General features: G+C 37.6%; 1 protein-coding gene across 1 annotated transcript in view; it reads right to left on the bottom strand.

The window, feature by feature from the left end:
• Positions 1–268: 268 nt before the first annotated feature.
• Positions 269–24,259, bottom strand: part of LRP4 (LDL receptor related protein 4) — a gene marked incomplete at both ends in the record, with an annotated part of 105,941 nt that continues 81,950 nt past the window's right edge. The window contains 22 exons of the mRNA XM_083356583.1: positions 269–601; positions 2,828–2,969; positions 3,764–3,851; positions 4,263–4,330; positions 4,708–4,831; positions 5,461–5,574; positions 6,892–7,036; positions 8,164–8,272; positions 8,453–8,587; positions 8,943–9,161; positions 9,315–9,618; positions 9,927–10,152; positions 15,272–15,434; positions 15,558–15,729; positions 15,868–15,954; positions 16,766–16,906; positions 17,792–17,923; positions 19,318–19,507; positions 21,224–21,425; positions 22,371–22,476; positions 23,329–23,410; positions 23,713–23,921. Of these exons, the coding sequence (XP_083212709.1) occupies positions 269–601; positions 2,828–2,969; positions 3,764–3,851; positions 4,263–4,330; positions 4,708–4,831; positions 5,461–5,574; positions 6,892–7,036; positions 8,164–8,272; positions 8,453–8,587; positions 8,943–9,161; positions 9,315–9,618; positions 9,927–10,152; positions 15,272–15,434; positions 15,558–15,729; positions 15,868–15,954; positions 16,766–16,906; positions 17,792–17,923; positions 19,318–19,507; positions 21,224–21,425; positions 22,371–22,476; positions 23,329–23,410; positions 23,713–23,921 (3,491 nt within the window). The remainder of the gene's footprint in view (positions 602–2,827; positions 2,970–3,763; positions 3,852–4,262; positions 4,331–4,707; positions 4,832–5,460; positions 5,575–6,891; positions 7,037–8,163; positions 8,273–8,452; positions 8,588–8,942; positions 9,162–9,314; positions 9,619–9,926; positions 10,153–15,271; positions 15,435–15,557; positions 15,730–15,867; positions 15,955–16,765; positions 16,907–17,791; positions 17,924–19,317; positions 19,508–21,223; positions 21,426–22,370; positions 22,477–23,328; positions 23,411–23,712; positions 23,922–24,259) is intronic.

The following is a 24,259-nucleotide window of genomic DNA, read 5'->3' as shown; positions in this document are numbered from 1 at the left end:
GAAAAAGAAACTGCTACTAGATTTATACCACAGCTTCTAGGATGAAGGGACATATAAATAAACATGATCTAGCAGTGAGTGAAAAGGGTCCCTTAGCTGTGTTCCATCTGCCTCAAAGGCACAGTCCAGCTCAAATGCTTCTGCAAAGGAAGTCTCTGGACTCCATGATCAAGTGACTAGTCTCTGACTTTTTCACCGAATAGAGGGCAAGATCCTATTTCATCAATGTGAAGGATGATAGTAGGAGGGACAAGTCTCTGCGTATTCTTTAGACTTCACTTTCTGTTGAAGGTTTGCGCTGGTTCTTCCAGCCTGTGTCTGGAAGGGAGCCGTGACATTCAGGAGGAGTGGCTGCAGTAATGCTGCTGCATTCTGACTGCTCCTCTTTCAACAGTTGCTCAGTTTCAGTGTCACCCAATGAGCCAGAGCTGGCTTGGATAGAGACTGTGTCAGTCTTCATGCATACATGGTCGCGGAGGATACATCCCCGAGAGCTTCTTATCTGTTTAAGATCATCCCATTCAGATTCATCATTGGACAAGAGGCATATTCCTTCAACAATCTTGATCTTGTCCTTGGTGTAACTATGATCAGGACCATTCTGCAAACAAACAAAACCAAGACATGTACAGTCAAGTGTAAAAAACAGTACTTTTGAAAGGCTAATTTTTGTCATGTGAATAAAGAAACAATGGACTATATCAGGGGTGTCAAACTGCCGGCCCACGGGGTGGATGCGTCATCTGGAAGCTGTGCCCACCCCGTTGCCGGCAATGGCAAAACTCTCCAGATACATTGTGTGACGTCACGTGACATTGCGAGTTTGACATGTCTGGACTATATCCTCCAACTTATGGAACTAGTAGAGACATGTTCTGGGTCCCCTCTATTAAACAATGTAATCTTGTTGGACTAAGTGTGCCTTCTCAATGGCAGCACATGTCCTATAGAACAGCATTCCCCACAGAGATTTGGAGACTGTTAGCTTTCTGCAAGACTTGGGATAGACAGTGGATGCACTTTGTTGGTGGTGGTGATGAGTGGAGTCAAGTTTCCTTGGTTAAGTTTTGTATGTGTTTATACATTTTAATCCTGTAAGCCACACCTAGAATCACTTGGGTGAGATAAGTTAAATAAGCATGTCCAACCTGTAGCCCGTGGGCCACATGCATCCATGGACAGCTAATAATGCAGCCCCAGAAGATACAATAAAATTTATTTTTTAAAAATAGAGGAAAATTGTGTTTTATATATGTTAACTATATTATATATTTTATATGCTGCCCAAGGCAATTTATTTTGACCCAAATGCAGCCCAGGCACGTCAAAAGCTTGGACACACCTGAATTAAATAAAGAAACAAACATAGCCTCTTAGATTAATAAGAGATAGAAAAACTTTCCTTTGACCCTTAAAATGTAATGTTGGGGAAACAAAGACTGAAACAAACTCACAAAAGCAAAATGTTACATAGATATGCAAATATTCTTAATTGACAAATCAAAAACAAAGCACACATTTGAGGATGATTTATGGAAGCCAAAAAAAATTGTACGAGCATATTAGAGCTAAATATCAAATAGTAATACATTGTTGTGAATTTCTCTAATTTGTAGCGTTCTGCAAATATGAAATACTATCTAGTCTACCAACTGTTCTAAGAAATGCCTTTGCAAATTCAGTTTACCAAGTGTTAGTAAAAGAAGCAATAAATATATATTGAGGGACAGCAGTAAACAAATAATTAAAAAATTACAAGAAACAAAAAATGAGAAACTACTAGAAACAGTGATATAGCAAAATCCTGTTCATATAAGCAATTATTAAACTAGGAGTCAATATCAAAATAACAAATGCAAAATTTTCCTATTACATAAGCCTTACAGAGCCCCCACCCTGTCCATAGTTCTGAGATTTGCATCTAATCTTCAGCAGAAGTATAGTAAAAATTAGAAATATTGCTAATATCTGATTTATGCAATATTAAAAATATCCAAGTAAAAATCTTTATTGAAAATGAGAAGTGCTACACCAAGCAATCCATAATTAATTTTAGTATAAAACCAAACAACAGAAGGCAATATGTCTCCAAAATGAGCAAGATGCATAGGAGAGAAATACTGACTACTCAAGGTAAAGTAACTTTTCTCTGAATCATGCTTCACCTCTTTCAAAAGTCTTCTTTTGGCTGATCACTTTGATTATGTGCTACATGCAAATGTAAAAACAAAATACAGGCAGTATAAAATGACGCAACTAGGGCAATTATAAAAGAATTTCCAGTACTTCTTTCTAGGGGCTGAAACACCAACAGTAGTTCAACAACACAGAGCAGAAAGTTAGCCAAGCAGAAGTTATATCAGAGAGCATTAGGCTATCTAACATCACAGAATTAAGAAAGGTGGAGGTTGCACAAACACAGAGCTATGATACCTGATGTGAGGCTGTGGATGGTCAAAAGAGGAATGGTGAAAGGCTATCAGAGGGGTGAGAAAGATGCTGAGGAAGAAACAGAGGAGACTTCAGCACCAAAAGAAATCATGGCTAAACTCTTAAAACTACTGGTTTCCTTCAACCAGAATATTAATGGGTAGTAAAGCACCAACAGACACAGGGCACTAAGAATACCAGATCAGCTGGACCAACTCAAAATAGAAAACACACATTATAAGTTCCTAAGATCATAATTAATATAACTAAAACAAGCCATTCCAATTTTCTGACTAAGGCAGCTAAAGATTCCAATAATGCAAATAAATTATGCTATTGCAATTCTGTTTTTAATGCCACAGCAGATTAAGATCAAGTTCTGAAAACAGCTCTTTACCTCCTTCTTAAAGCAGAGCTGATTATATATGGCTGGCTTGGGAATTGTTTCAATCTTCACTTCTTGGGTAGATGTCCGATAAGAGGGATTACTGTAGGTCAGATTACTTAGATTAGGATCTGTGAATTTGGACTTCTTATGCCTGCAAAAACAGTGTGAAAAACAGAAAACATTTGTCTATTTATTAGATTCCAGTCTACGCATTTACTGCTACCATAGAGATCTCCCTTCATTTTATTCCCATTTCAACAACCCAGTGAGACAGATCAGAGTGAAAAGGTATGACTTAGTCCAAGGCCACTTTGCGTCTCAGTGCATGAAGGTCCTAATTCCTTTACAAACATTAGCTCTTACAAAGTTCTACAGCCAAACCCTCATCCGTATACCAAAAACCCCTAGTGAAATTCATGACAAAATAATGTGTACTTCATCAGATCTCTGGTTAATTGTATAGTCAGTGCTTCTGTTTAAGCAGACAAAGTGTATTTTATTTCATCCTGGCAAAGTAATAAATACCATTCACAAACAAGATAAATATCCATTCAAAAATGAAAAGTTTAAACCAAAGCATGTTTAATATTCCATTATATTTATACTGAAAATTATCAGGCAGCATACATAGATATAGCATACATAGATAATAGAAGTCTAATCCTTTTTATGGGAGGAAAATGAAAATGAAATTCTGTTACCACTTATCCTACCTATCTTGAATTTTACAGAAGTATACAAAGAGGAAGTTTTCCTTACAAATAAGCTATGTAAATAAACAAGCATCTGTAAGAATTCTACATGGTCTCATCTATTAGCCTTGCAAGCTAAGATGATAAATTTTCCTAAAATTTACAGAGGTCAAAGAAAGCCTGGCATATGCTTAAAGTATTCTGACTGATACATTAATTCAGAAAGACTGAAGGAAGGAAGATATAGAATTACCTGTATATAATCACAGCAGCAATCAGCAGCAGAATACTCAGTATACTGAAAAGACCTCCAGTGATGTAACTGACATGTAGCCCTTCTCCTGAAAGAAGATAGAGTCAGATTAAGGATGATGCTGTGTTTCTAGAACTATATATTCGAGTTAATAAAAAATCTGTGTGTCCTAGATGGTTAAGTATTTATTTACACTTTATTACCTATTAGATTATGATGAACAAAACCAGATTAATATAATGTATCTGAAATCACTGCGTGATCTGCAGTGGTTTCATTCAACATTAGCATCTTAGGGCCCACTAAGATTTATTGAGCAAACCTCTGAAAAGCTGCAAAATAAAACAGCTGATGTGCAAGATAGTGAACTAAACATATTACTCTTTTGTCAACCTACATAATTTCATTCAGTGGCTCCAATTTAATTACAGCAATAGTTGATCATTTTTATTGTTCCTGAATCCCTGAGATGAAGTGAAGATAAAAATGAAAAACTCACCTTCAGTTGCCAATATTGCTTCATTTGCTCGGTTGCACAAACCTTGACCAACTTTCTTATCAGAGCAGCTAAAGAACAACAAGAAAAAGAAGATGCTGAACTTCAAATGAAGCCATCTTCCTATTAGAAACTGTGTTAAATTGAACCAAGATAAAGCAGAAAAACTAGGTAAAAAGAATAACTTTATAGCCCAAAGCCCAAAAGAAACCTTTATTTAATATATCCCAATGAATTTCTGTCACTATAGGGGAAGAATGCAGCGCTATATCTGAATGGTTTGAATTAACAGATTAACTGTGATCCCTTATTATCTGATAAAGAGGTAAAGAACTTTATGATATCTAAAATATGGCAGTTTTTTTAAAAAAATGGAGAAAGGAGTCTTAAAAAGAGAATGGACCCCACATTTTCCCCTCATTCACTTTCAGTCAACAGAACCACTCACTTTCCTTCTATTGTTTCCACAGAAATATGTGGCTTGGTTGTTGGAGTTTTCAATCTGTCAGTAGAAGTCTGGCTCCTTTTGCTTGTATGAGTTGTCTCAGGATTTGGAGGCCCCATGCTAGGAACTGGACAGAAGAGAAAGGAAAATAACCTGAGACAAAGGAGACAATTAAGCCTGACATTTTATTTATGGAAATATAAACTTTTTCATTATTCAATAGAGCAGAAATGTCTAAGATTCTTTTTGTAATGAAATATGTCGTGTTGTACTATGAGAGCAAAAATGAGAATAAGCACGTCTAGTTTGCCAGGCATCTACAAGTTGTGTAAATGCAATGGAAAACATATATTAGAAGGGTCTTTTTTATATACTAATGAATGATTCCTAAATTGCATTTAATATTATATGTAGGAAAATGTTTGAAGTCACTACACACAAATTACCAGTGAAATATAACAAACTGGTCTGAATTGTGCTGTATTCTAAGATTAAAAAATTGAAAAATGTATATATGGGACATCTGCAACATAGAAGAATCATCTCAGGGAACAAATAGTTAACATTTTTAATAAAACAGTGTAAAAAAGGACAAAACCTTACTCTTGTCCCTAGGCATTTGAATGCTTTACCAAAGAAGTACTTTATAGCTGTAGTTTATTTAAGGGGATGAAGCCATTTTTCTGAAACAGCCTTTAATCAGAGAAAAGATGGGCTATGATTCATACTGGAAGGTGTAGTATACAAACAACTTACCATGAGAGCAAGGCTGTCCATCTGGTTCATCGGGACATGCACAAACAAAGTCAGAAGCCCTGGCAAAGCAGAGATGGGTACAGCCTCCATTATTCACTCCACAAACGTTTGTTCCTAGAAGGTACAGACCAGATGTTTCACAAAAGATATAATTTTCTCCTCCCTAGCATAGGACTTCATGTTCCCTTACTCAAAATATATTAGGGTATAGTGAAAAGTATCTCCTCTGACCAAAGTGCCAATATCTTAAATAACTATTCTCTTTACCAATAATGACCTACAGTACATCACAAAATCTGAAACATTATGCTTTCCCCAAGACCCAAAAGAATAAACACTTTAGAGCAAAAACAACACAGACATTTTAAACTTTTAAAAAGTCAAATGGTTGTCATGATGATATACAAAGTGTATGGGGCCTTTATTTTGCTGGCTACCTAAAAATATATGAATGTATCTCTTTCAGCTCTCCACATAGGGTTTTTTGATCTCTACCTGGAGTCCTTTTAGCAGAGACCAGGATGCTAACTGGCAAGCCTGTGGCCTCATTTTAAATGCAGCACTTTACTCTAAATCCTATTAAAATGAATAAGAACAATTTGCTAGTATGGGAGTTAAGAAAGGAAATGAAGTGGAACATAGCAGCAATAATACCGGGATTCAGAATGAGGAGTAAGTTTTGCTTTGTTTTGCCAATCATACATGTATGCTGTACCTGAGGTTACTCCTTCAACAAGCTTTGCTCTTCTGGGCTCACACAGTAGCTGGCCATACTCAGAAAAGGTTCATAAAGCATACCAGTAGTGGTGGTCGGGTGTAATCACTTGCTGCCATCCAGCTACCATTTCCTTAATGCTTTGGATCAAAATCCTGTACTTTTCAACATCTGACGTGTATTTTCCCTTGAATGGGTTGGGGTATACCCAACAAGGGAGGTGTAGGTTTCCTCACATACTTCTTGCCTAATTCATTATTTGTACCAGTCTGGGTTTTGTTTAATCAATATAGGCTAATACGATACTAGCTAACAGCCAGAGCTGAAAGGCAGTTTTATTCCTATATTTTGTATGGTAAAGCCATTATCCCCAGCCTTTGTGTCTGAAGGAAACACAGATAATTTCACAAGTAAGATCCTAAATCCAAACAGCTTTCCATAATGATATGCTTTCAACTACTTTCTTCACCTGAATCCATACAAAAGCAATAGAGACAATTCAGAATCATTCATCAAGAGGGAAAACAAAAAAGAGTTGCTCTGTATTTTGATTATTACAGCCCCCAAATTCTCCAGCCACCTCTCAGGGCCATGCCAGATCAGTTGATGAGAGTTGTAATCCAACCGCCTGGATTGCAGAAGACTGGTTTAGAGAATATATTATTCATTAATCTGATAGAATGAATTAATGAATAAACCCAGATGATTGCACATACCTGTTTGCCTTTGAGGAGAAACCACAATAATATCCATAAGTCCTTCTACATTGGCTAACACAGTCTCCTTATTACGACCAGAGTATTTGTCCACACGCTGAATAGATTTTGTTTGCCAATCTGTCCAATACAGCCACCTATCCTGCTGCTCAGAAAAGAAGCAGACACAGGATTATTGTACTATGTAATAAACACAGAGGAATGAAATGGGAGTAAACTTAAAACTTGCTCTTTTTTATATTTTTTCAACATATTACCATATTTATTTTTCAAGTAACACTTTAAGTAATTACATTAACATAAATTATTTTATTTACTCTCATTTTTGCCAGTGTTTTGAAGTCTCTTCTGAAATTACTTTTGGTTAATTAAATAAAAAAATGTTTAAATTAATTTTTAACATTGCTTGCCTCTTTTTACATTTTATGTACAGTTGTTATGTTTTTAATATTGTATTTGTACACTGTCCAGAGTCCTTTTTTAAAAAAAAAAGATAATTAAATAACATAAATAAATAAATAACCACTGGGAGGCATTGAAATAAAAAGTTAAGCCTTGCAAGAATCTTCATATTTTGCTAATATTTCAGTAATAGGCATATCTAAATATTATAAAAATTTATATACTACTGGATCCCCTAAAGCTATAGAAATTTCCTTCTGAGGTTTTGGAAGAGTATAAAAAATCAGCTGTGATTTACGAAAATTAATTGATATTCCTGAAACCTGTTCAAATTTGTCAAAATTGTATCATCCACAAATCTCTCCCATTTTCATCCCACAAATCTGATTATTGTGTCTGAGTGCTATTGCCAATGCTTCTAAGGGCTAGCTTAAATAATAAAAGTGATAAAGGACAACCCTGCTTAGTGTCTCTTAAAGTTATAATAGGATCTGAATTATAGTTGTTCAGTCCTATCTGAACTTTAGCTGTTTAATCATCCAACAAAAACTGGTCCCAAATTTAAATTTCTTTAATATTTGTTTTAAAAATTGGATTTCCAGAGAATCAAAAGCCTTACATATATCTAAGGATATGCTTCCTTGACTCTTCTATCATGAAGAAACTTTTTTTCCAACTATCTGCACCTGAGCTGAACTGTACTACATTACTTCTCTTTAAATGCTTATAGCATCACTTAATAGGCTGATATACAGGAGAAAGAAAAAAGAGCCCTGTACAAACTTTGTCCACTGTGTACAAAGTAAACAAACTCTCTGCATAGAAGTTAAGTTTCGTTTCAGCATTCACCACCACCACCTTCCTTTGTACCTGTGTCAAGGCAAAGGGATGTGACACTTGACTGATCAACACTTGGCGTAATTTCCCATTAAGATCAGCACTTTCTATGCGGTCTAGATGAGCATCTACCCAATAAATCCTAGAATGACAGAAAGAATGGAAATTAAACTAATAGCCACTTCTGAAACTTTCTATCAGTTACAATTCCTGATTCTAAGGCAGCATGGGGACATGCCTTAAAAAAAGGAAAGTTTTATTTTAAAAAAAACAACACAACAGTTCTACAGTCAATAATTCTGAAATGCAAGGTTATACTGACCTTCTGATGTCATAATCTAAAGTCAGTCCATTGGGCCAGCCTAAATCAGTATTGATCAAAATCTTTCGTTCAGAACCATCCAGGTTTGCACGCTCAATTTTAGCAATATGTCCCCAGTCAGTCCAGAAGAGGTATCTAGAAGAAAATAAACCAAGTGCAAAATGATACATGTCAATCAGCTCTAAAAGATGGCCTGTCCATCAAAGGAATCCATTTGCCTCATGTCTGAAGGCAGACCTCTACTTTAGCCACTCCTCTTCCTTTTTCTTTCCTACTCATTGTATCCCTTCTTCAACCTGGCATCCTCCAAGTGCAACAGCTCCCTCCTGATAAGATAACTCGTGAGAATAGTAGTCCAAAATATATTAAAGGCACCAAGTTAAGAAAGTTGCTTTACACTTATCTTTTGGCTGATGTACCAACAGAAGAGAATATTTGTAGCTAATGCAATAAATTGTTTAAATAAATATTTTTGCTAATATTGACTTACCCTTTTCTAGGAAAGACAGCAATTGCCCGTGGTTCATCCAGACTGTTATTTATCAGCACTTTCCTGCAGCTTCCATCCAATCTTGCAACTTCAATTGTGTTGCGGCCAGTGTCTGTCCAATATAGATTTCGAGCTACCCAGTCCACAGACAAACCATCGGTTCTCTTTAGTCCTTGACCAATAATAGTTTCCATATTACTTCCATCTAGATCTGCTCGTCTGGAAGAAGATATCATGGAGAATAAGGAGAACATTCTACCTAAACATTTTTCCATAGGGCAGATCCCTTTGACAAAGAACAGTTTCGGGGGGGGGGGGAGAAATGATTATGTAGCTAATTAACATACAATGAGAAATTTGGAAGATACCTACCTGATGACATCTAATATGACATCTGTGTAGTAAACCTTGCCATCTACACTGTCATAGTCCAAGGAGATAACATTGTTCAGCTCTGGAACAGGGACATAAACATCAATGTGATCACTAGTATCTAGTGAGATCCTCCTGATGGAGGCCCGGCTAGAGAAGAGCAGGTAGGTTTCAGGAGAAGGGTCGCAAGATCTTTCATCAATCTTCAGTTGAATTCCAGTAGGGCAGGCACATGAGAAGCCTTCAGGGTTTGGGAGGCAGAGATGGGAGCAACCTCCATTTTTCTTGCCACATTTGTTAATACCTTAGGAGAAATGGATCATCTCTGAGATTACCATCAAAAAGGCTAATATTAATTCAGTATAGCTTTCCTCAGGCTGATGCCCTCCAGATATAATTGAGCTTTTGAGTTCATAACTCCCAGGCAACAAGGCCTGAGGAATTGTGCTTGAACAGTTAGAATAAACATTGGAGTAAAATCTACAGAAAATGTTGAGGCCAGATAAGCTTAGTGTTTGCTTTTTTAAAAACAATGCATGAGTGATTTTCAAGAATTAAAGCATGCCCATGAACATTCAGGAAGTCTGGCTTAAAGAAAATAGGAAAACTTACCAAGAGGCCTCCCTTTGTCAATGGCCTGGATGTCCATTAATCCAGGAAGATTTGTTCTCACCAAGATGACATTAGCACCAGTGTTCTTATCAGCTCGGTGAATGCTTCTTGTTTGCCAATCAGTCCAATAGATGTAAGAATCTAATAAAGTCAGGCCATAAGGGTGCTGCACTGGGGACAGCAGGGTGTGGCGGTTTACACCATTTAGATCTGAAGCCTCAATACGCTGAAAAGAACAGAATGTTGGAATGTCAAGGAACTTCTGATTACGGGGTAGAGAGGCCTCCAATAGGTAGCAACTCTTCCTATGATCCAAGAAGCCAAGAATAGTACAATCCAGGGGTGTCAAACTGCCGGCCTGTGGGTCAGTTGCATCATGCGGAGGCCACACCCACCTCAGCTCCGGCAATGTGAAAAAAGTCACAAAACATCGCAACACATCATGTGACGTGGTGAGTTTGACACCCGTGGTATAATCCATTCTAGATGCTTATTTCTAGCATTCTGCTAAATTGTATTTTAATTTCATCCAAGGATTCCATAAGATAAAATTGAAAAGAGAGGCCTAGCCCAGAAGAAATGAAGTCAGCAAGGCATATCTTGACTACCCGACTAGGCTATGCAGTAAATCAACCATTGATTGCCTGGATTTACATAACACTCTGGACTAGGCTAAAATAGGAGTCTACCCAGTTGTCAGCATGTTGTGTTGATCAGTCCATCTTATGAGTTTGGATCAGCAAGTGACAAGAACAGGAAATGTACTTTGCTATTAGGATTTAATTTATTGTATGAATCTAGCTATCAATAATGCTGTCATTTGGGTGTCTCTTCAGGGCATACCTTTAAGAAAATAAACAGTGAATTTCAGTGCTCCATTTCCACTTTGAAAAGAAGACATCCATGCCTTGTAAGACAGATTTTTTTAAATTAAACTTATATATGAGCATGAACTCATTAAACTTATATATGAGCATGAACTCATCACTCTAGGTTTTTTTTCCTCAGAGACAAAGTAGATTTTTAAAAGATTGAACCAAGTTGCAGGAAGATTCCAAGCTACCATATCTAGATTCTAAAATTTGATTCTCTTTGCTTCTTATCTGCAACTCATTAGATAGCAATACAGGTAATTCTCAATTTACAACCATTCATTTAATGATAGTCCAGAATTATGATAGCCTCAGAAAGGATGCTTTAAACATAAGGGCTTCCGGTATGATGTCATAGCGATACGGATGTAAGAAGGCAGAGCTCTGCTTTCTGTTCCTAATTTTGCCCTGCTGGGGCCCCCCAAAAGGCGCTAAAGTCACCCCGAAGAGGTGATGAAGAAGGAGGGGTGCCTCGCTGATCATGGAGAGATGGCAGTCTTTCCGTTTGATCTGAGGAAAGCCCTCCAAACCGGCAGGGGAAAGCCTGGCTGCATCCCTGTGGCCAGCCTCCAGCTACTGACAGTCAAAGAAACAAAGCACTAACTAGCAGATTCTAAACAATGTGTGTGGAACTGGGTAAGAATATTGATCATTTCTCTACTATTTTTTAACTGAATTTCCTGGAAAAGGCTCCCAAGAAACTAAAAGCCTCCGAACATGAGAAGGAAGGGGGCTGTAGCCCCACCCGTCCAGAGAAATGGAAGCAGTGTTTTAATTTTTTTATGGGGGACAGAAAGATATAATACTGAAGTGGAAACAAAATAAAGCTACAGCTTTGACAAATTTGAGAACTGAAATAACTGTTAAGATTTTCTCTTTGAAAAAATATTGGGGTAAAATATCAGAAATCAACCTTCTGTTTTGAGACTGGAAAATGGATATAGAATGACATCTATTGATGGATTAGAGAATAGCACTACAACTGAAAGGAGTGATGCTGACCTGGTAAGAAGCTTAGAAACAGATAATAACCTAGCTTCTGGGCTGCTTGATGACTCCTAGCTCAACAGAGAACAGCTGACAACAGAGCAAAATATTTTGGCATACTTATCACCCTGATAAGGACTTCATGGACTATAAATATCTACTGAGCTATGACTCTTAATCTTAAGAGCTACTTGGAAAGAAAGAAAAATTTGACTTTTGGCTATGTTAGGCTGGGAGAGAGCTTTGGATTGTTTTTGGGGTGGCAGAATATTTCGAACACTTTGAATACTATGGATTGCAATTTGGCCTGACTGACAATTTTTGGATGTAGGAGCAGAAGGACTATTACAAAACATTGCCTTTACTGCTGGACTCATATCATGGAACCTATAGGATTATAAAGGCTATATATAAAGACCAGAAAAACTAGATGAAATTTTGTTCTGTTGCCATTAAGATTGGTGATATTAGATAAGACTTGTATTTGGAGGTCACAAAAGCTCTGACAGACTATCTGGAGGGAGGAAACAAAATGGAGGCCTCATACCCAGACAAAAGTGGTAGGAAAATATATGCAACACCTTCATTTGAAGCCCCCAGCCAGGTTTATCAAGGATCTGCAGGAGTGACACCTCAAGAAAAAACACTTTTCAGAAGGAGATATATTCTATGCTACAATTGATTCACCAAACAATTGTTTCCCATAAAGAAGACACAAAAGAAACTATGATGAGATTAAAAACAATTTAGTTAACATAAATCAGCAAATTTCTAATTTAAATCTACAACTAGAAAGTTCCCAGACAACGACTACAAAGTATGAACAAACAACCCAGAAAATAGAAGATGATTCAGAGGAAATTGATCTGGAGATGGAAGACAGAAGGGAAATACAAACTGCTACAGACAAATAAAATCTTGCAAGACCCAGCTATAATAATGAAAATGGAAAAGGCACTAGGTCTGCAAAGTACACTTGAGGACAAGAAAGAAGATTTTTAAAAAGGGACTATAGAGATGTTAGGGGAAATGCCAGAAATTAGGAGACAAAAAATGAAAAGAGAAGCTGAGAGAGAAGGAAAGTGGGAGTTGCTTAAGGAATATAAATGGGCAGAATTCAAAAATACCTTACTTAAATTGTCTTTCTCATTCCAAGCAACTTTCACAAAAATAGAGAAAAAATTATTTGGCAATTTAATTGCCTTGGCCTGGAAAGCTATTTGGTAAAGGAAGAAAGCTAGAATTAGTCTTAAAAAACAGATGATTTGTCTTACCAGAGGGGACATTATATAATTAAATATTTCTTTGAATATGATTAAAAGAATGGATAACCCTTAGATACAATTAGATTTTTATAATAAGAAATATATGATTTATAACTAGAATAGCGCTTCTTGTTTGTTATGGGAAATATGAAAGTACAAAGATGGCTTGTATAAATGAAACTCTTAACTATATAAATGTAACTAACCTTGAGAAAACTATAACTGACAAAGGTATTCCGAATATTGATATTAAACATAATTAAGAACATGAAAAAGAGGATATTGATTTAATAAGGAGATTTTAATTGCAAATACATTTTAAATATAAATTGGATAGAAAAAAAGGTTTTAAACTGATATTGTTATTTGTATAACACTAGAAAACCTGATGAGGATGTTTTTATTCAATTTTGTATATATTAATAGCAGCAAGAAATGTATTTGCGTAGTGTTGGGAAAATGAAAACAAATAGGGGGGAAAAGGAGGAGCAAGGAAAAAACACTGGATTGTGTAGTATTGAAGAGATTGATATTGAAGAAGTTAACATTAGATATGTGAACCCAGACAAGACGTTGTTTACTAAGCACTAAAGATTGTAATTGTTAAAAATTAATAAAATATTTTTTTAAAAAAAAATAAAGGATGCTTTACACACCATAAATTATGACACCCTCACAATCTGGTTGCTTGGTAACCTGTTCATACATGACTGGTTGCTAAGCATACTGCAGGCATGTGATTGCCATTTGCAATCTTCTCTACCAGCTTCCCTAGAAATTCAAAGGGGAAGCTGGTAGGAAAACTTGCAAGCTGCTGCTATCCTCCTAGGGAACTCCCTCTTGTCTCTGGAAGCTGACTGAAAGAAGCTGCATCCCAAGGAGAGGTGAACTTCTTCAGCAGGGTGCAGAAACAGCTGAAATCCTGAAAATATTGGCTCTGTTTTTGCATCCTGCCAAAGGAGTTCCCTTCCTTGCATGTGGGGAACTGAGCTCATTTGGTTCTGGAGGATTTTGGCTCTGTTTTTATTATTTATTTATTTGTTAGTTGATTTTATATACCACCCTATTCCCGAAGGACTCAGGGCGGTTTACAAGGCGAATTAAACAATACAAATAAATACAATTAAAATATAATTAAATTAAGACTAGCCCACAATTAAAAAAAATTAAAAGTTAAAAGTTAAAGTTAAATTAAAACCCCCTCAGTCCAGGCCAGAAAGATCAAATAACCAAGTTTTCAGGTCCCGGCGAAACAAGCGAAGGTCCGGGGCAGTCCGAAGTTCCACCGGCAGTTCATTCCATAGGGCAGGCGTGCCCACAGAGAATGCCCTCCCCCTTGGAATCACCCACCGGCATTCCCTAACTGGTGGAACCCTAAGGAGGCCCTCCCTGTGGGAGCGCACAGGACGATGGGAGGCTGATGCTGGCAGCAGGTGATCCCTGAGATAATCTGGACCCATGCCATTTAGGGCTTTATAGGTCATCACCAGCACCTTGAATCTCACCCGGAGGTTGAGGTCCCCAATGAAGGAGTTCCTTCCATATGTAAGCAGCTCTTACAACCAGTCCCCAGAGACAAGGGAGCCAAAATCCAAGCAGAAAGTAGATAACCAGTGTGGTAAGGTAAGGATCACAGGGTGCCTCAAGTGCTGGGAAAACTCTGGGAGACATAGCACGGGTCATGCACAAATTTCTCTTCACTCAGGGCTGAAAATCCTGCTTGGATTTTGGCAGGGAGGATTTTTAGCTCCTGAAGGGAGCCTCCCAGGTCTCCCCTACCACCTGAAACATCCCTAGGACTTCATCTACCTAACAATCTGCCCAATGACTTAATGACCACAACTGGATTATGGTCATTGAGCAAAGCAGTCACATGACATCTCACTAAATTACCGCTTTGCTCAACAACCAAGATTCCGATCCCAACTGTGGTCATAACTCAAGGACTACCTGTATACAAATATATTCAAGTAAAACAGAAGTTGAGGCAATGTCAACCAGCATGAAGTTTAAGCAATAAAGCTTGATAGGTTATGGATGTTTTAGAAATGTAAGTCATCCAATGGTGTTAGAATCCCAGAGTGATGAACACGCATACACGTACAAATTTACCCTTAATCCCTAAGATCTCATACTCATCCTTACATTCCATTGCTTCACTCTGAGGCAACTTTTCACACCAAACATTTAAAATTAGAGACTGCCCTCATGTCATTCTAACCTCAGTATGTGCATCAGCCCAAAATAGTTGTGATCCAGCTTTATCCACAGCCAGACCATTAGGCCATCCCAGGTTGTTGCTAATAAGCACCATGCGGTTAGAGCCATCCATCCCTGCTCGTTCCAGTTTAGCATTTTCACCCCAGTCTGTCCAATACATATACCTAAAGGAAAAGAAGGGGAAAATAAACTATCCATTGAAAAGTGAGCATATTACTTATTGTCATGTTGTCTTCTCCTCTGCAGACATTCCCTTGAAAACAAAATAATCTATTGCAAGCACTCACCCCGTTTCATGATATAATGCAATTGCCCGTGGGCTGTCCAGATTTTCCCATATTAAAACTTTTCTCATTGTCCCATCCAGGTTAGCCACTTCAATTCTGTTTGTTCCTGTATCAGTCCAATATACTTTGCGGCCAATAGCATCCACAGCTAATCCATCTGTGGTTTGCAACCCTACATAAAAAGAAATATATTATTGTTATAGTGTAGAAGTTGCATTAGGGAAAATAATGCAAAAAAAATAAAGTTCACCTCATTGAAAAGAATCCATATCTTTGATATTCAGTATTTACCAAACCATCTATTTATTACCTGTAGTAATGATATCCTCATACTGAGACCCATCCAATGAAGCTCTGCTGATCTTCCTCAATGTGCTGTCTGACCAATAAACCTTTCCTGTTGAAAAAATATAAGAACATTAATATCATTTATTTAAATTAAATCTCCTTGTTAGCCTGCAAATATCTAAGATTACTTTGGTGAAAAACAATACTGTAAATTGTGTCTTCAGGATCTGGTACAATCTATTATTTAATCTATTTAATCTATTATTTCCAAAAATGGAGAAAAGTAAAGAAGAAAGTGTATATTTCTATATCCCTCTGCCAAGAAAAGCAAAAACAGCAGCAATTTATTTATGAATATATCATGTGGTATTTAATGAAGACACACACCATCACTATAATATTAATATAAAATAGGTTATTATTCCATACACAACGCACACACACAAACTTTCATCAGTTTTAAGATTTGTGACTTCAATTCTTAGAATACTGCAGCAACATGCTCTGAGGTGAAGGCCACAAATCTTAAAAGTTTCCAAGATTGAAAAATACAACACTTCACCAGGGCAGAACCTATGTGGAATACAATTGCCTTGAAAATTACTTTTGGGAAAAACTGCTTTTAGATATATTGGGACTATAGCTTCCAAAACTTTCAGCCAACATGGCCTATAGGAATTCTGGAGTTGTATTTGAAGGTATTTGGAGCCATATTAGTTTGGGAAAGGTTGTTTTAATTAGACTTGGAACATTAAAAAAAACCAGCTTCTTTTACAATGATTTCATGAACATTTGGGGAATGTATTTTTTAATATGAATCACGCCATTTATTGGACAGGTTGCTTTTCATTTACTGATAAATTTACTCTGCCCTGAACAATTCCCTACATCTAAAAATGGTTAAATTATATATTGCCAACCTTCTTCAGGATCAACTCCAATGGCGATGGTGTTTTTCATAGTGACGTTGACTGAGACAACTACATCAGCAAAATATGGAATATCAAGAGAAACCAGACGAATATCTGATCTTCTTGCAAAGATCAGGAAGGCAGACATTCCTGCAAAGTTGAAAATACATAATTACAGGAATTCTTTTTCTCAAATATCCCTTCTTAACGCAACAAAAATTTCAGCTGCCAAAGGTGATCATGGAAATGAATAAAAGCCATCAATTTATCCAAGACCATAAAAGTAGGGCCATAAATGTGATGAAAGATTGTAAGAAATACTGAATGTGGTTGTTCAACTATGTAATAATTATTTTTAAGCATATGCTTGAAGAAAAATATTGTTTAGTAAAATTTACCAATAGTACCTTACTACATGTAAGCCAAATAAAATACTGTATAGCGTGATAATCAGAATCAGTACAAGTAAGGTCCAGTATCTAAAAAATTATTCATGTCTTCAGATTATCCATATATTAAACCAATACAAGAATTATGTATTTATCATATTCAACAGATCATATGCTACAGGTTTCCAATAAATCCTAGTGACATTCTCATGTGTAAACTGCTGTATATTTACAGTTTAAATTAATGTTATTAAAATTAGTAAAATGAAATATTGAACAATATTGAAAAGCAGCAAGGATTCCACAAATATAATAACTACTCCACTTTACCAACAAGTCTGTTAATGCATTTATGTCTGATACACCTCTATAACGCCCAGGGCTTCCTTCAAACTCTATCTACTTTAGTAACTGATCAGACATAATTTATATAGGAACAAATTTTTATGCAGACATTTCATTGTCATCGAAGCTATTATAACTTTTGTCTGACTATACTGCAACCCGCCTAAAATTCTACCTGAAGCAGAAAATGTAAAACTTTCTTGTAATTTGAGAATATAACTTTTCTAGGGTTAGAATGTGGGGTATTGGAGACATTTCTCTCTTCCAGGGACCAACAGGACCACAGAAGATAGAGACCCACCTGATAAACATGTTCTGCCATCCGGTTGTAGGTTGATACCGGTAGGACAAGAACAGCTGTAGCCTTTAGGAAGTGGAGCCAGGAGACAAAGATGACTGCATCCACCATTATTAACATGGCATGGTGTATGTACTGAAAGACACAATAATGAAACCATTATCAAAAGAAAGCATTTAGGAATAACTGTGGTTTACAATTATTTACAGTTTACAGTTAGGTGTGTGTGTGTGTGTGTATATATATATATATATATATATATATATATATATATATATATATATATATATATATATATATAATTTAAACATATATATGTTTAAATTACTAACAAAGAATTTAGGGAGGCTGATATGCATTTCGGACTCAGTCCTCATCAGTCAGTCATACCCTTCTGACTGACTGATGAGGACTAATGAGTCCGAAATGCATATCAGCCTCCCTAAATTCTTTGTTAGTAATTTAAACAAATATATGAACTGTCCGGTGTGACTACAGCATATATGTATGTATATATGTATATATATATATGGATCTTTGGTCATTCGGGTTTTTTACCGCGTAGAATTGAAGGTGTAGGAGCAACGTTTCGACGGAATCCCATCCATCATCCTCAGGCTGGTGGCTTCAGCTTCCTTCTTCTGGGAAGGAAGGTATATGTGTGTGTGTGTGTGTGTGTGTGTGTGTGTGTGTGTGTATGAATCTGAAAGGGAGTACTTTCCATAAAGACAAACTGATGCACAAACTGAGGTTTCAGGGGCCCAAATCTTTCATCAAAATCCGCAGCTCATCAAAAGTCAATACCAATTTATGGCTTTTAATCTAACAAGGGCAGAGTGATAGATAATACTTCCATTAACTGAATTAAATTAATGTAATTACTGTTCTAATGTAGTTTCATGTGTAAATAAAATTAAATCTAGCGTGGTTCCAGCTGTTTTTACAACTGGTCATGCCTATTTTTTAAAAAAAATATTACAGGTAGTCCTTGATTTAGGATCATTCATTTAGCAACGACTCGAAGTTATGTTGGCAGAGTAACTTACAACTGTTCCTTACATTTATGGCATCCCCGCAATCATGTGGTCATGATTTGGGCACTTGGCATCCTTTGAGCATTTATAGCAATTGCTATTTGCAACCTTTCCAACCAGCTTCTGACAAGCAAAATCAATGGGAAAGTTGGCAGGGAAGGTCATACAAGTTGCAGTCACGTGACATCTCACTTAATGACTGTGGTGATTTGTTTAAAGACTACAGCAAAAAATATTGTAAAATTAGGTGTGGTCACATAATGCCTCATTCATGACCACACGATTTAACAACTAATTTTCCAGTCCTGTTGTAAAACATAAGTTGAGGACTACCTGTAGAATTAAAAAAGGGGACTTGGTGGGTATCAATAGGTGTCATCTAGTGGTACCTTAAACATTATGGCACTGTCAGAGTAGAATGAAAAACCTGAAACTTTTTCTATCTGTAGCCCAAAGATGTGTAACTTCTTATCTTGATGCAGAAGTCTTCCATACCTGCAAGTCTCTGCCGATGAAAGACATGGATATCCATAAGGTTTTCTAGGTTGTCCTGTAGAGTCTCACGATCCAGCCCTGTTCTTTTGTCAGCACTCTGGATGCTTTTCGTCTGCCAGTCTGTCCAGTAGATCCAAGCTCCATAAAGAGTGAGCCCAAATGGGTGAGGCAAATTGCTCCCGATCAATATCTGTCAATCCCAAAAGCAAATCAACCAACTGCCAGGAAAAGAGCAGGTTTTTTTTTTAAAAAAAAACAGCAATGCACAGTTGCCCAGAAGCAGTGGTAGATTATAGATTCTGTAGAATCCAATCTGGGTTGATCAACAGGATCGGCGTTTTAGTTTTCTGAGCTTTCAGGGCCGTGTTGGGGCCCATCCTCAGGAAACTTTAACACATTCCAGTGAGAGAGAAGTTCCTTGAAGATGGGCTCCAGACGGGTCTGAGAGCTCAGAAGACTAAACTCCAGTCCTGGTGACTGACCCAGATTGGATCCTGCAATATTATCCTAGGGCATGTATATTTGCCTTCATTTTTGACAAACTGTAGAGTACGTTTTCCCAACCTGATCCCTTTCAAATGCACTCGACCTTCAGGGACCTGGCTGAGAACTATTATGGGCACCAAGGGAAGTCTAAGGCTGTCTCAACAATGCAGCAACAGTTTTCCATACATTTCACTGTCTATCATCTTCGCTCAAAAGTTATTCATTTGTCCCTTTAGAGGAGCAACTGAACTCCTCTGAAGATCAAAACAAGGCATGTTGGCTCAAAGAGAATACATGTGTGTTTTCTGTAAACAAACATTTCATATGGGGCTCTCTACATGGGGCTGCCCTTGAGGACCACTCGGAGGCTTCAACTGGTGCAGAATGCGGTTGCGCGAGTTGTAATGGGGATCTCCCGATACTCCCATGTAACACCTCTACTCCGTGAGCTGCATTGGCTTCCGGTTGCCCTCCGGGTGAAATTCAAGGTGCTGGTCATTACCTATAAAGCCCTACATGGCTTGGGTCCGGGGTATTTGAGGGAACACTTGCTGCCAGCATCAAGTGCCCTTCGTCCAGTGCGCTCCCACAGGGAGGGTCTTCTCAGGGTCCCACCGGTAAGAGATTGCCGGCGGGTAACACCCAGGGATAGGGCCTTCTCAGTGGGGGCGCCTGCCCTCTGGAACCAGCTGCCAGTGGAGCTGAGGACTGCCCGCAACCTCTGTTCATTCCGCCGGGGCCTGAAGACCTGGCTCTTTGAGCTCTCTGGCCCAGGCTGAGGATTAATTTATTTTAACTGGAGTTTTATTTGCACAGGGTTAAGTTTAATCTTTTTTAAACTGGTTTTAACTTTTGTATTGTTGGTTTTTAATTCCCTGTAAACCGCCCTGAGTCCTCAGGGAAAGGGCGGTATATAAATGTAATAAAATAAATAAAATAAATATATCCTATTTACCCTTTCCCAGAAATCAATTCAACTTGGCTATTCAACTTGGTTGCTGGAATTGAGTATGTCTAGTTTAATGAAGAGAAGGGCGAGGGGTGACATGACAGCAGTGTTCCAATATCTCAGGGGCTGCCACAAAGAAGAGAGAGTCAGCCTATTCTCCAAAGCACCCGAAGGCAGGACAAGAAGCAATGGATGGAAACTAATCAAGGAGAGAAGCAACCTAGAACTAAGGAGAAACTTCCTGACAGTTAGAACAACTAACCAGTGGAACAACCTGCCTCCAGAAGCGGTGAATGCTCCAACACTGGAAGTTTTTAAGAAGAGACTGGACAGCCATTTGTATGAAATGGTATAGGGTTTCCTGCCTGAGCAGGGGGTTGGACAAGATGACCTCCAAGGTCCCTTCGAACATCATCATCATCATCATCATCATCATCATCATCATCATCATCATCATCATTATTATTTTACCTTCCTATCAGTGCCATCCAGGCCAGCATATTCAATTGTCTTCATGCCAGCATCTGCCCAGTATAAGCACTGAGACTCATAGTCAATAGCCAGTCCATTGGGCCAGGTCAGGTTGGAAGAGATGATCACCAGGCGATTAGAGGCATCCATTCCTGCACGCTCAATCTTTGGATTAGCTCCCCAGTCAGTCCAGTACATGAACCTGCATATAAATGCCCAAAATGATATATAACTGCTATTTTTATTAATCTTACAATTTTTGCTTAACTGTATTAGGAAAGAAAGAGAACAGAACAAAAAACTATAAATAAGTGAAGGTTTTCCAATTTTGCAGTGGCTATTTTAGGTATTTGCTTACATTTGCCAAATATGCCAGCATCTTTCCATATGGTATTGAATTATAAATTGCAGTAGTTCCAGCCAACTTAGCCAAAAATAAGGAATGCAGAGAGATGTAATTTTCAACATCTAACACATTAGTCAGAATGGCTACACATTACTCATCTCTTTTCTATAGATAACTTTAATATGGTCATTGTGACACATTAATGTTTGTTTGTAAGAGTTAACTCCGGGCCCTTCAAAAGATTTTCACTCGGCCTCATTAGCATTTAGGCTTATATACTGCTTTATAGTGCTTTACACCACTCTCTAAGCAGTTTACAGAGTCAGCATATTGCCCCCAACAATATGTGTCCTTGGAAGAATGGAAGTCTGACTCAATCCTGAGCCAGTGAGCATCAAATGGCTGGCAGTCAGCAGAATTAGCCTGCAATACTGCATTCTAACCACTGTACCACCATGGCTATAGCTATCATGACCAATGAGCAGGTTTGGTGCAAAACTCAATACTAGATTGTCTATTATCTATTCTCAACATTACAGAATGCCACATTGTCTATCCCTGAACTAATCTTTTAAGGATATTGTGTATAGAGGATATTAGAACTGAGTCTTTTTCAGTCTTGTTGTTTTATAAACATTGCAAATGTTAGCACGTAAGAATCAACATTACAAACTTACATATATGTAATTATCTAATAAAATTATAACAGCAAACTTTCAGTGATATCACTGTCATGAAGAATCAAAATGCAATGGCAATACAGGAACTGCAACAATGCAGTCTTAAGAGAAAGGTTCTCACCCTCCAACAGGGTCCACCACAATATCTCTTGGTCTGTCTAGGTTTTCCCATATTAGAACAGTCCTCATTGTCCCATCTATGTTAGATACCTCTATCCGGTCTGTTCCTGCATTAGATAGAAAAGGGAAAGAAGAAAAAAATCAGCCTTCAAGACCAGGGGGGAAAAAAAATCATAAAATCCACACCATGGCAAAGAAAACCAACAGGGTAAATCAGCAAAATGACTTCTTCGACAGCCCTGCAAAGTATCCTCAGTCTATAATAATCACTCTGACCTCTACAAATGTTTTTTTTTTATGAATTTGATCAGCATATCTAGTCACCCTTACTCAGAAACCATTGGTTCTATTAAAACCAGTAAAACACAGGATCATTTTACCCAAACTTTTCCTTTACTATTACCTCTCAGACTGCAGGTTTGAATGCTGATCCATCTTCTTTTTATCCATAAGAAAAACAAATTTACTCAGATAGGCTGAAAATTCTGTCTACTGAAATATTTCAAACTGGAAATTCAAAAACGCCATTTGAATTATTCTGTAATTTCAGTGCTACAATACAAAGCAACCTTTCACATTTGCATTTGCCGATAATATTGACAAACCAAGTACATCAGTGTAAGATTAAAATGTGTAATGGAAACATTTCAAATAAAGTGGCAAGCAGGGACATTTCTGCAGGAATAAATTGATATGCTAGAGATTTTCCTATTTTTCGAACACTGCTTTTTTAAATTACAGAAAATAAGTTCTTACTGCCAGAATTTCTATGTCCACTGTTTACAGGAAGGTGAAATGTTATTAAAATCTTCACGATCATAGACTTTGAGTCTTATTCATACATCTCAACAGATGCATTGGGAATAATCCTGTTAAGAATTTGGAAGGCAATTTTTCAGTGAGTGGTTAGCTTTTAGAGTAGCAAATGAACTCTTGCATATAGCAGTGGCCTTCAGTACCTGCATCTGTCCAGTACAACTTGTTTGTGACCCAGTCAACAGCAAGACCAGCTGGGCTTTCAAGACTGCTCTCCACCACAATCTGGCAACAAAACAAACAGAAGAATGAAACTTTGAGGGCAGTATTGCTCTAACCCAAAGCACTGCCTGACCTTTTTTGGACTGATGAATGTTCAGTTGTGTGTGTGTGTGTGTTTGTGGGGATGGGCTGTTTAAATAGAGATATGGAATTAATCCACTTTAAGACATATGCATAGAATATATTCCTCAAATAATCAAAAAAGTAGAATTTAAAGATTACATATTTATAATGAGCCAAAACAAAACAAAAATCAAGAAGACAAGCAACGTATGTACTTCCACTGAGCTTCTATAGGATATTACCTCCTGGCCTGTTCCATTCCATTTTGCCCGACTAATGGAATCAGTGCTAACATCTGTCCAGTAGACATAGTCACCCTGTGCATCCCAGTCCAAGGCCACAGCACTGCGCACATCTGCCAAGGGGATGACAACATCAGACAGGTCTTCTGTGTCGAAGCTGATACGACGGATGTCCATCCTTCGGGCAAAAAGCAGGAACTTGTCAAGACCTGATCAAAGGTCGAAAGGTCTTCTTTTAATATCTCTAACAGAAAATTATGGTAACAAGCACAAAAAAGTGATCTTGGCACAACGAAGTTCTATTTATTACATCCATGCCTATCACATGGCTATAAAAGTCCAATCTATAATGCAGGCCAGATCTGAACTAACACTAGTACTTGAGACTTATGTACTGCTTCACAGTGCTTTATAGCACTCTCTAAGTGGTTTACAGAGTCAGCATATTGCCCCCAACAATCTGGGTCCTCATTTTACAGACTTCGGAAGGATGGAAGGCTGAGTCAACCTTGAGCCAGTCAGGATCGAAAGAATCGAACTCCTGGCA

The sequence above is a fragment of the Vipera ursinii genome (genome assembly GCF_947247035.1).
Source record: "Vipera ursinii genome assembly, chromosome: 1".
NCBI lineage: Eukaryota > Metazoa > Chordata > Lepidosauria > Squamata > Viperidae > Vipera > Vipera ursinii.
This window is presented reverse-complemented; position numbering and strand designations above follow the sequence as displayed.